At 36.9% G+C, this 13,397-nt stretch overlaps 1 protein-coding gene across 1 annotated transcript; it reads left to right on the forward strand.

Annotated features, from left to right (window-relative positions):
* Positions 1–11,348: 11,348 nt before the first annotated feature.
* Positions 11,349–13,011, forward strand: LOC116420416 (kelch-like protein 15). The gene is made up of 2 exons (XM_031945293.1): positions 11,349–11,658; positions 12,293–13,011. The coding sequence occupies exon 2, from the start codon at positions 12,382–12,384 to the stop codon at positions 12,850–12,852; it is 471 nt and encodes a 156-aa protein (XP_031801153.1). The 5' UTR covers positions 11,349–11,658; positions 12,293–12,381; the 3' UTR covers positions 12,853–13,011.
* Positions 13,012–13,397: the final 386 nt, after the last annotated feature.

The raw sequence follows: 13,397 nt of genomic DNA on the forward strand, positions 1-13,397 counted from the left end.
TAACAAAATTCATCTAGAAGAACAAAAAGTCGAGAATAGGTAGAATAAACTATACAAGATTTCAAATTGTGTGATAAGGTGGCAATCATCAAAACTATATGATACAGTTTAAGAAATAGAGTAGTGGCTCAATGGAAAGATTATGTACATGATACACAATAGTAAATTACCACAAAAAATCAAATATTTAATAAACCTTGTGACTCTATATTCTAAGTAAGAATTCAGTATTGGTCAAAAAGTTCTGGGAAAACTGGAATGAAGTATTGCAGAAACTAGTTATACACCAATATTTCACACTGTATACCAAGAGAAAGTCAAAATTAGTACATGATTTTGACATAAAGAGTGATATTATTAGCAAATGAGTAGAGAATGGGACAGTTTACTTGTTAAATATATGGAGTAGGGAAGAATTTAGGACTAAACAAGATATCAGGAGCATTATGAAATATAAATGGGTCATTTTGCTCATATTAAATGGAAAATATTTTTGTACAATTAGAACCAATTCAACCATGATTAAAAGAAAAACAGAAAACAGGGAAATACTTTTTTAATAGCCTTTTATTTACAGGTTATATGTATGGGCAACTTTACAGCATTGACAATTGCCAAACCTCTTGTTCCAATTTTTCCCTCCTTCCCCCCACCCCTTCCTCCAGATGACAGGATGACCAGTAGATGTTAAATATATTAAAATATAAATTAGATACACAATAAGTATACATTACTTTACTGTACAAAAAGAATCGGGCTCTGAAATAGTGTACTATTAGCCTGTGAAGGAAATCCAAAATGCAGGTGGGCAAAAATATAGGGATTGGGAATTGAATGTAATGGTTTTTAGTCATCTCCCAGAATTCTTTCGCTGGGCGTAGCTGGTTCAGTTCATTACTGCTCCATTGGAACTGATTTGGTTCATCTCATTGCTGAGGATGGCCAGGTCCATCAGAACTGGTCATCATACAGTACTATTATTGAAGTATATAATGATCTCTTGGCCTGCTCGTTTCACTCAGGATCAGTTTGTGTAAGTCTCTCCAGGCCTTTCTGAAATCATCCTGTTGGTCATTTCTTACAGAACAATAATATTCCATAATATTCATGTGCCACAATTTATTCAGCCATTCTCCAATTGATGGGCATCCGCTCAGTTTCCAGTTTCTGGCCACTACAAAGAGGGCTGCCACAAACATTCGTGCACATATAGGTCCCTTTCCCTTCTTTATGATCTCTTTGGGATATAATCCCAGTAGTAACACTGCTGGATCAAAGGGTATGCACAGTTTGATAACTTTTGAGCATAGTTCCAAATTGCTCTCCAGAATGGTTGGAAGTATTCACAGTTCCACCAACAATGTATTAGTGTCACAGGGGAACAATTTTACAGCAAATATCAATGCTAAAACCCTCATTTTTCAAATACATTCTTTTTAAAAAATATTTTATTATAGCTTTTTATTTACAAGATACATGCATGGGTAATTTTTCAGCATTGACAATTGCAAAACCTTTTGTTCCAATTTTTCCCTTCCTTCCCCCCCTCCCCCAGATAGCAGGTAGACCAATACATGTTAAATATGTTAAAATATATGTTAAATCCAATATATGTATACATATCCATACAGTTATTTTCCTGCACAAGAAAAATCAGACTTAGAAATCAGGTAAAATTAACCTGAGAAGGAAATCAAAATGCAAGCAGACATAAACAGAGGGATTGAAATGTTGTGGTTCATACTCATTTCCCAGAGTTCTTTGCTGGATGTAGCTGGTTCTATTCATTATTGAACAAATGGAACTGATTTGGTTCATTTCATTGCTGAAGATGGCCTGGTCCATCAGAATTGATCATCATATAGTATTGTTGTTAAAGTATATAATGATCTCCTGGTCCTGCTCATTTCACTCAGCGTCGGTTCATGTAAATCTCTCCACGCCTTTCTGAAATCCTCCTGCTGGTCATTTCTTACAGAACAATAATATTCCATAACATTCATATACCACAATTTATTCAGCCATTCTCCAATTGATGGGCATTCACTCAGTTTCCAATTTCTGGCCACTACAAAGAAGGCTGCCAAAAACATTCTTGCACGTACAGGTCCCTTTCCCTTTTTTAAGATCTCTTTGGGATATAAGCCCAGTAGAAACATTGCTGGATCAAAGGATATGCACAGTTTGATAACTTTTTGAGCATAGTTTCAAATCACTCTCCAGAATGGCTGCATGAAATACATAAAAAATTGAGTCAAATTTAAAAAATACAAGTCATTCCCTCAAAGCACAATTGGTCAAAGGACATGAATAATAGTGTACAATTTAAGAAATCAAAGCTATCTATAGTCATGAAAAATAGTTCTATACCATTATTGATTAGGTAAATACAAGGTAAAAGAACTGTGAGGTACCACCTTGCACCTTTTAGAATAGCCAATATGACAGGAAAGTAATATACTAAATACTGAAAAGGAATTGGAAAATTGGGAGTTCATTGTTGATGGAGTTGGGAAGTGTTCCAACCATTCTGAAGAGCAATTTGGAACTTTACTGAAAGGGCAATTTCATTGTACATGTCCTTTGATTCAGCAATATCACTACTAGGCCTATATCCTAGAGAGATTAAAAAAAGTATGAAAGGCCTTATTTGTCCCCCAAAAATATCTGTAACAGCTTTTTTGTGGTGGCAAAGAATAGGAAATTAAAAGATGCTCACCAATTGGGGAATGGCTGAACAATTTGGGATGTATCAATGGGATGGAACACAATTCTGCTGTAATAAATGAGGAGCAGACAGATTTCAGAAAAAAAACCTGGAAAAATGTTTGTGGCAGCCCTTTTGTAATGGTAAGGAACTGGAAATAGAGTAGATGCCTCTCAGTTGGAGAATGGCCGAATAAATTGTGGTATATGAATGTTTTATAATATTATTTTCTATAAGAAATGATCAGCAGCGTGATTTCAGAGAGGCCTAGAGACACATGAATTGATGCTATGTGAAATGAAACCAGGAGATCATCATACAAGGCAATAGCAAGGTTATATGATGATCAGTTTTGATGGACGTGGCTCTAGTCAACAGTGAGATGATTCAGGCAAGTTGCAATGGTCTTGTGATAAAGAGAGCCATCTGCGCCCAGAGAGAAGAAAGTGGGACCTGGATGAGGACCATAACATAGTACTTTCACTCTTTTCTTGTTTGCTTGCATGTTCTTTTATTTCTTTTTATTTTCCTTTTTGATCTGATTTTTTTGTGCAACCTGATATTTGTGGAAATAAGTATAGAAAAACTGCAAATCTTCAACATATATTGAATCACTTGCCATCTAGGTGAGGGGATAAGGGAAGGGATGACAAAATTAGAACGCAAGGTTTTGTAAGGGCAAATGATAAAAATTATCCATGCGTATATTTTGAAAAAAAGCTTTAATTAAAAAAAAGATTATAAAAAAAAGGAAAACAACTGACCTGGAAAATAGATCTAGGAAAGATAATTTAAAAATCACTGGTTTATCTGAAAGTAATGAACAAAAAAAAAGAGCCTGAACATCTAAGAAACCTCTCTTGGTATTCTAAATCCAGAGGGTAAAATAGAAATTGAAAGAATCCACTGATCAGGTCCAGAAAGAGATCCCAAAATAAAAACTGCAGGAATGTTACATCCAAATTCTGGAACTCCCAGATCAAGGGGAAAATATTGAATGGATCCAGAAAGTTACTGACCACTTCCTCCCCAGTATGCTCTCTCTTTAGACATACTCTCCCCCTTCCCAAATCCCATTTCCTGCTATTTTCCTGTAGGGTAAGATAGATATTATCTTTTGATATATATGGTATTATCTATTTGGGCCAATGCTCATAAGAGTAAGGTTCACTCACTCCCCTTCTCCTCTTCCTCTTTCCCTCTGCTGTAAAAGCTTTTTCTTGCCTCTTTTCTAGGGCAGATAATTTACACCATTCCATATCTCCTTTTCCCTTTCTCGCAGTACATTCCTCTCTCATCCCTTAATTTCATATTTTTTTAGAAAAGATATTATCCCTTCACATTCAACTCACCTGTGCTCTCTGTCTATATATACTCCTTTTAACAGCCATATTAAGGAGAACATTCTACTGAGTTACAAGTATCATACTCCCATGTAGAAATGTAAATAGAGAAACCTTTTCAGCAGCCTTATTATATCACTTTCTTGATTACCTACCTCATTATGCTTCTCTAGGATCCTGTATTTGAAAATCAAATGTTCTAGTCATCTCTGGTCTTTTCATGACTAATGCTTGAAAATTCTGTTTCTCTGAAAGATAATACTCAGGTTTGTTGGGTAGATGATTCTTGGCTGCAATCCTAGCTGCATTATTCTGCATAATATCATATTCCAAGTCCTCTGCTCCTTAATGTAGAAGCTTCTTGAGCTTGTGTTATCATGACAGTGTCTCTACTATACTTGAATTGTTTCTTTCTGGATGTTTCTTTCCCAGTTTTTATGGTCTATAAGTTAAAGATCCTTTCCCCAACCTAGTCCTCTTCAGGACAGCTCTACAGAAGAAAGCAGTAAATAAGGTTTTCCTTAAAACATCTGGAGCCATCTTCAAGCATTTATTTTAGGGAGATAAGATGAGGAATGAAGCAAGGATGTCTATTATCACCTCCTGTATTATCACCTTCTGCATTATATTAGACATATAGCTTGAATAATAAGTAGAGAAAATGAATTGAAGGAATTAGAACAAGAATAGGAATTTTCACTGTTAGAATAATTGTTGAATAGTAGTTAAAATAATTTACAAATTTAGCAAATTACAGGATATAAAACATATATATATAGATAGATAGATAGATAGATAGATAGATAGATAGATATAGATAGATATAATAAAACCAGCAAAGCCTAGCAGAAAAAGATAGGGAAAATCCCATTTAAAATAATTATAGATACTATAAAATGCTTTGGAGTATATCTGCCAAGACAAAGTCATGAAGTGTATGAACACAAAATACTTTCTACAGAAGTAAAGTCAGATCTAAGTAACTGGAACAATATCAGTAGTTCATGGATCGGCTGTGCCAATATAATAAGTTCAAAATGGGTACATGACTTAGACAGAAAAGTAGAGTAGGAGACCATGATGTAGTTTAACTGCCAGATATCTGGAATAGGAAAGAATTCTGGACCAAACAAGAGCTAAAAGGCATTATGAGATATAAAATGGGTGATTTTAATAAAATTCAATGAAAAGGGTTTTTACACAAACAAAAGAAATCAGCCATTATTAGAAAGAAAGCAAAATCATAATTCGATCTAATATAACTTAATAACTTTGTGCTATGTCCAATGAACCTGTCAAAATTATTTTATAGTGCTAGAAATGATTGTAACAAAATATTCTGGGAAAAACAAAATTTCAAGAATATTAAAATAAATAATGGTGAAAAAATTAGAGGGTAGGTGGACTAATCATATCATATCTCAAACTGTATTATAAAGTAGTAGTCTTCAAAACTACCTGTTACTGTTTAAAAATAGAGTAGTGGAGAAGTGGAATAGATTAGATGCGGAGGACCCAGCAGTAAATGACCATAGTAATCCACTGTTTGATAAATGACAAATACTCCCATTTGGATGAAACCTTCTGGAAAACATCATGGAAGAATCCATGGATAGGCCAATATCCTACTATGTTGTCTGATTAAGGGATTGATAAATCCAGAATCAATATTGCAACATCTCCACTTTTAACTTAATAAGATAGTTTAATGATTAATAAAAGATGAATAGTACAATTACAACACAATAGTAATGTCACAAAGATAAGCATAATGGCAAAGAAAAATGAAAAGTAATAACATGAAGGAAAACATCATTAATTTAGAGGAGCATCAATTCCTGATTCAAATAACTGGGAAATTCCAGGTCACAGCATTCATGTTCCTAATTGGAAAAGTCCCAGGCAGAATGTCTTTTCCATGGATAAGATTCCAAAGAGACTCTGTCTTAATGCACTTGTATATTATCTTAGACAAATAAGGTTCAGTGCCAGCCAAGAAGGCTCTAAGATGAATTACTCCAGACATCTGAATTAGGAGGGTAGCCACCCGCCTCTATGAGACTCTTAACAGTTCTTTATTTTCAGTTAACTGGCTAGGTTTCTAAAAATAAATTACTGAAGATCTTTGACCTTAAAGAACTGGTCAGGTGCCTCAAGATTATATACACTGGCTTTCATCTAAAGTCTATTACATCTCCAGGTTTAGATTCATCTTTAGGGTGAATGTGTGCAGAACCTGCACTGAGACATGGAAGAACTTATAAACTACGTATTTATTTACCAATCAACTGTATACAAAGAGAAAACCAAAATGAGTACAAGATTTAGATAGAAAAGTAGATTAGGAGGGCATGGTGTAGTTTAACTGTTAGATCTTTGAAAAAGGAAGAATTCAGGACTAAACAAGTGATAAAGGGCATTGTAAGATAGAAAATGGGTCATTTGGTGAAATTCCATGAAAAGGTTTTTACACAAACAAAACCAAGCAGTCATCATTAGAAAGAAAGCAGAAAAGTGGGAAGCAATTTTATAGAAGCTATCTCTGTTAACTGTCTCATATCTCAAATATATAGAGAACTGAGTCAAATTTATAAGACCATCATTCTTCCGTGCATGAATGGTCAAAGGATAAGAATAGGCTGTTTTCAGATGAAGAAATAAAATTATCCTTAGTCACATGGAAAATTGCTCTAAGTCATTATTGGTAACAGAAATGCATATTCACACAATTCTGACATACCACCTCACACCTATTAGATTAGCCAACATAGTAGAAAAGGAAAATGATAAATGTTGAAGGATGTGGGAAAATTGCCATTCCACTGCACTGTTGGTGGAACTGTGAAGTGTTTGAACTCTTCTGGAGAGAAATTTGTTACTATGACCAAAAGACAATTACATTGTGCAGAACCTTAGATCAAACTAAGCCAGTATTCCAGAGAGAAAAAAAATGGAGGGGGAGGAACATCTCCTTGAACAAAAATAATTATAGTACTTGGTTTTATGGAAGCAAAGATTTGTGCACTAAGGAGATACCAATGAATTAGGAATGGCTGAACAAGTTGGGATATATGGTGTAATGGAATACAGTTGTGGCATAAAAAAAGATGAGCAGGTCAGATTTTAGAAAAAGTTGAAAGAATGTATATAAACTGGTGAAAAGTAAAAGTAAGCAGAGCTAATAGAATATGATAAACACTAACAGCAACCTTGAAGGATAATCTGCTGTGGGTTTTTCTTTTCTTTTCCCACTATATGAGGAAAGTAAGAGAGCTAGATGGGAGGGAAAATTAGCATTTGTTCTTTTAAACAAAGTTGTAACGTTCTGGTTGGTTTTCTGGAGGTCTCTGGATAAGCCTTCGTTTCACTAGAGTAATAACCACAAGAATAGGCAGGGAGAAAGTCCAAATTCTTTATTGTCTCCTTGCCTGGGGCTTGGCTAGCTTTCTGGAGGCCCTTCACACTGGCCTTGGTCTCAGTGGGTGAAGCAGAAGGACAGGACAGCCACCACGGTGTTGCGAGATCGAGTGAATCTGTCTGGCTAAGTTCGTCCCAGCTTATATGTAGTATACTGAGTTTAAACCAATCATTATATCACTAGGGAACCATTATTTGTTGTAAGATTAAATCAATCATACTGAACTAGAGAATTATTAATCATGCTAAACTAGATAACCATTGTCTTATCAATTCCATTGACTTAGCATCTTGTAAGAATCCTTGTTTCAAGTATAGAGTTCTGGCCCATAACATTTCCTGCTTTCTTTTATTTTAGAACATAGATGGTGAGAACCCCAAAAGGAGGTGATCACACCCCTCACTTCTCAGAAAAGGGGTGAAAACACCAAAAGGAGGTGATCACTCCTCTCTGACTTCTCAGGAAAGGAGATGAAAATACCAAAGAGAAATGGGGAATCAAAGCAGATTAGCAGGTTTCTGAAGGGTCTCACTTGAAATAGGTATACATAAATCCATCAACATGGGAGGTGTTACTTACATAAGCACATAGCAATATGGCACAGCCTAGTAGTGATATAACAAACAACATGAATCAACATGAGGAATTATACATATCCAGAAGTCCTAGAAATAGTCCAAAACCAGTCTATTGTCTATTACTTCATGTGTCAGGGAATCCAATGATTCCTGCAAGTTTTGAAGTTCTGCAAGAGTCTTATCATGTTTCAGGGAATCCAATGATTCCTGCAGATTTTGAAGTCCTTTAAGCAGTCTTTATCATGTCTCGGAGAATCCAAGGATTCCTGCTGGGTTAGAACTTCTGTAACAGTCTTATTATCAGCCATGCTCTTTCAGTGTCAGATGTTTCTTAGGTCTTTCCTTTGTTTTGAGGTTTTTCTTTTTTTTTTTTCTGTCTCTCTCAAGGTGCTCATTGGCACCCATCTGATTCCTTCACCATCTGTAGAGATACAAGCAAACCCTTTCCCCAAGCAGTTAGCCTATCTGGTTTCTTCCATTGAGCACTTTCTGGATCTCTTCACATCACCTGGTGATTATATTGGAGCTGCTTGCACTGGACACTGCCTTTCTGTGGGTTAAAAGCATGTATTCTCTCCAGTTGTAATTCTTTTCCCCATCTGATTGCTTCTCTGCTGATTTATCATATCAGAGTTCTGAACTTTTAAAGACTCTCTGGTGTGACCTCTGCTGCCATCATGCCTCATCTGTTTTTGTTTGAGGTCTTGGAGCTGGGCCCTGCCTCTTCATTTTCCTGGGTCATCTACATTCTGAGGCCCAGTGGAATCCCTTGTTGCATTTGGGACATGGGGTTTTGGGTCTTGTTCTCTTACCCTGCATTCTATCTCTATGCCTATACTGGGCTTTCAGATGCCCTACTTTACCACATTGAAAGCATCGACGAGTCTCTCTGGGAGTCTCCTGCCAAGAGGGACCCTGTCTTCCCATGTTCTGAATCATAGCCTGGGTATAAAAGCCACTGTGGCACAGCGTCTTATGATCTCCTCTAAAGGAGCACCTTTTGTAGTCCCAGTATCATTTTTCTACAAACCTCATTAGCATTTTCTCTAGCAAGTTGTTTGATCATTATTCCTGTTGCTGAATTTTCTTTTTTTTTTAATTATAGCTTTTTGTTTACAAGATATATGCATGGGTAATTTTTCAGCATTGACAATTGGAAAACCTTTTGTTCCAATTTTTCCCTCCTTCCTCCCACCCCTCCCCAGATGGCAGGTAGACTAATACACATTAAATATGTTAAATATATAGTTAAATACAATATATGTATACATATCCATACAGTTATTTTCCTACACAAGAAAAATCAGACTTAGAAATAAGGTAAAATTAACCTGAGAAGGAAATCAAAAATGCAAGCAGACAAAAACGGAGAGATTGGAAATATTGTGGTTCATACTCATTTCCCAGAGTTCTTTCACTGGGTGTAGCTGGTTCTAATCATTATTGAACAAATAGAACTGATTTGGTTCATCTCATTGTTGAAGAGAGTCACAACCATCAGAATTGATTAGATCTTTTTGGTGAAGTATATAATGATTTCCTGGGCCTGCTCATTTCACTCAGTATCAGTTCATGTAAGTCTCTCCAGTCCTTTCTGAAATCATCCTCTGTTGCTGAATTTTCACCAATGGTTCTTGTAACAGCTGTAATCAGCAAAGGGTTCATTTGGATCTTGGTCTATTTTCGTGAAGGCTTCCTCTCTATCTTCTTTTCCTGGGAGGGTGCCCCATGCTTTGATAGCAGCAGCAGCAGCAGCAATTTGCTCATATGCTATCAAAAGGTAATCTGTACTGAAATGTTGGCATACTGACCTTTACATGCTAGTTGATCAAAAGTGATTTGTATATTAACTCCAGTTTTCCTGTTTCATTGGGCTTGTATTCTACATAATTCACTATACTCTGGAAGCCACAACAAGTTTTGTCCAGGTTGTAAATATGTCTTTGCTATAGATTTCCAATCACTATGTGTTACAATTTCTTAACACTAGGTGTTAAAAATTCTCTAATACCATCTTAACATAATATGATGTAGCCCCATAAAGAGTGCAACCCCTTTTCAAATCTTTCATTTTTTCCAGATCAAAAGGAGTGTATCTTCTCCTTTGTTGACCTGAAGAGTCAGACTCTTGAATAACAGGATATATAATGCTTGCCTAGGTTTTAATATGTAATACTTATCATGGTAAGAAGGGGTCTATTGATTCCTGTGCTTTCTAATATTTTCAATGTGGATAAGTGTTGTATTTTGTTCAACAATTTTTTGTCCTCTTTTGATATAATTTCACGGTTTTTTATTGGTTTTGGTATTGATGTTGTCAGTTACACTGATAGGTTTTCTAACATTAAAAAGTCCTGCATCCATGGTGTAAAGTCCACAGGTCATAGTGAATGCTCTTTGTAACCTACTGCTGCAATTTCCTGTCTAGTATTTTATTTCAAATTTTTTTGTTATTCATTAAGGAAAATGGTCTACAATTTTCTTTCTGGTTTTGCTGTCTCTAGTTTAGGTATCAACACCATATTTTTGCTATAAAAGGACTTTAATAGCACTCCTTTACATATTTTAGCAAAGAGTCTAACAAGAATTTGGATGAATTCTGTCTTAAATGTTGGCTGAATTTATTATAAATCCATCTGGTCCCTGGGATTTGGTCTTAGGGATTTCACTTATGCCTTGTTCAGTACCTATTTCTAAGATGGAATTATTTAGGTAGCCCATTTCCTCTTGTCTTCATATGTACAATTTATGCTTTTTGTAAATATTTACCCATTTCAGTTTGTTTTTCAGTTTACTTAGCATATAATTGTGAAAACTACTTCCTAATAATTAATTTCATTTTCATTGGTTATGCAATGACTGTTTTTGTTTTTGAGACTGCTAAATTTTTTCTTCTATTTTTTAAATTAAAGAATATTTTTAAAATAAAACTAACTCAATTCATTTTGTTATTTTTTTATGTTTTACTTTCAATGTTATTATTTTTCCCTTTGATTTCAATTTCCAATTTTCATTTAATTGGAAATTTTTAATCTTTTCTTTATTATTTTTTTTAATGTAAGGCCCAGTTTCCTAATCTGCTCTGTTTCTGTTTTATAGAAGTAAAATTTAGAGAAATTTTTTAGAGAAAGACAATTCCCTAAGGACTTCTTTGATTGCATCCCTCCATGTTGTTTATGTTGTTCCACAGTTAGCATTTTCTCTAACGAAAGTATTGATTGTTGTCTATGGTTTGCTCCTTTTCCCACTAATTCTTCAGAATTAGAAGATGGAGTTTTCAGTTAACGTCTCGCTGTGCGGGACCTGATGTCACAGAGCCCCATCCCCTCCCTCTTCCCTTCAATCCCTCCTCAGGGAGACTAGCACCGCCCCGTGATGATGTCATAATGACCACCCCTCCCACCTTCCGTTAGCTCCTAGTCTTGTCTTCAGTGGAGGGCATGTGGGGCCCAGAGCAGCTGGAGGTCTGCGTGCCCCTCACCCAATGCCCTCCCCTTCAGCCTTTTTGCCCCTTTCCTCCGCCATTTTCTCCTCCATTAGGTCCATCTTACCACCATCTTCAAGGCTGACAATCCTAACGGTCCTACTAGTGCCTCAGTGTCTGTGAGGGAGGTAAGTGCCCCCTCCCCTGCTTTTACCTCAGACTCTCTATTTCTTCTCTCTTCTCTTCCTTCCCACCCCCCACCTTTTCATGAAGCTCCCCCCTCCCCACTTGGTTTCCCTTAGTGCTGAGCAAGATGTGTGTAAGAGGGGGTCAAAGGTCCTGGGAGTATCAGCACCTGGTGTGTGGGGTGGGGGGAAAGGGGGCTGCCTGTTTGGTTGTGCGGGTACTTGTGTGTTCCTGACGGTGCCTGGGGCTTCCAGCCCACCCAGGCTTTCTCTTGCCTCTTTAAGTGCAATAATGTGCCCCATTCTATTTATCAGCCATAAGACTTTTCAGCTATAGAAAGAAAGATGGTGGCACTGGGGCTGGGGGAAGGGACTGCAGGGCTGCATCACCTCAGGAGCCAGGGAGCAGGATCTCCCTACACTGGCCTCCTCAAAGTGCCCCTGCCGGGTCCTGGAGGAAGATTATTTCTAGAGAGGAGGAGGAGGAAAAAAAGGAAGAGGGAGGAAGAGGAGGAGGAGGGAAGAGGAAGAGGAGAAGGAGGAAGAGTAGGAGGAAAAGGGAAGATGAGGAGAAGGAGGAGGGTTCAGTTCTTATGACCTATACAGCACTGGCTCTTCTTTCTTTAATCCAATACAGGGACGCTGATTAATACCAGTGGCGGAGGTGCTGTTCCTCTCACAGACGCCAGCCCAGTCGTAACTGGACCAAGACCAGCAAGGTGACTCATGGAGGGGGACGTGCAACGGTTTACTTCCTTCAACCATGACGCCAGTGTCCCTGCTGGCCTCAGAGCACTGTATGAGGGGGGATTGCTTCTTGATGTCACCCTAGTTATTGACGATCAGCAATTCCGGGCCCATAAAGCACTCCTTGCCACCCAGAGTGACTACTTTAAGAAAATGTTCACAGCTGAGAGTGGGAAGGGAGATCAGGACCCCATTCCTTTGCATGGTCTGACTGCTACAGCCTTCAGACATATCCTAAAATTCATGTATTATGGAACTATAGAACTGGATATGAATACTGTTTATGAAATCCTGCAGGCTGCCATCAATATTAAAGTTAAACAAGTGGTGACTTTCTGCTGCTCTTTTCTCCTATCCAGAATGTCCTTAGAAAATTCTGGAGAAATTTTGAAATTCTTAGATGAATTTGGTATAACCATGGAGAGCGCCAGAGAGAAGTTGTTTTCATGAACTTTCATGCACTTCAAACCATTTCTGTTAACTTTAAAAAGTCTCTTTTCCTAGAAGATTTTTTTTAACTTTGATGTCCTGTGTCTCACCTGCGATTTGCTTTCCCCCCCACAGGATACAAAAACTGTTTTGAGATTACTCAAATTAAATTGACCTCTAGTCATATTGTTATGTGTCTGTGCTTTCTTTACTACAGTGATACACTGTCTGTTCCTAAATTAATCCTTTCCCCTTTGTTTGTTCTTAGACATGCAGCTTCTGAAGTGAGATTTTTTTATATTATTAAAAAAATCAGAAAAATTATGGTCCTGCCAGGTACCACAGATGTTATATCTTTTCAGGGGGAGCGAGGTAGTGGAAAGAATGCTGAAGTGTCAATAACTATTATAGTCATTTAAACGAGTTTATATTTGAGGGGTCAAATCTTTATTTGAAATTTGTGAATATATGAGAAGCATCTAAAACTAAAAGTACCTTACATTGCTTCAGTATAACTGTTGATAATCTCAAATGCCCTACTTGTTGGAGTCCAGCTCCTGTAGTGA

The sequence above is a fragment of the Sarcophilus harrisii genome, unplaced genomic scaffold (assembly GCF_902635505.1).
Source record: "Sarcophilus harrisii unplaced genomic scaffold, mSarHar1.11, whole genome shotgun sequence".
Taxonomy (NCBI): domain Eukaryota; kingdom Metazoa; phylum Chordata; class Mammalia; order Dasyuromorphia; family Dasyuridae; genus Sarcophilus; species Sarcophilus harrisii.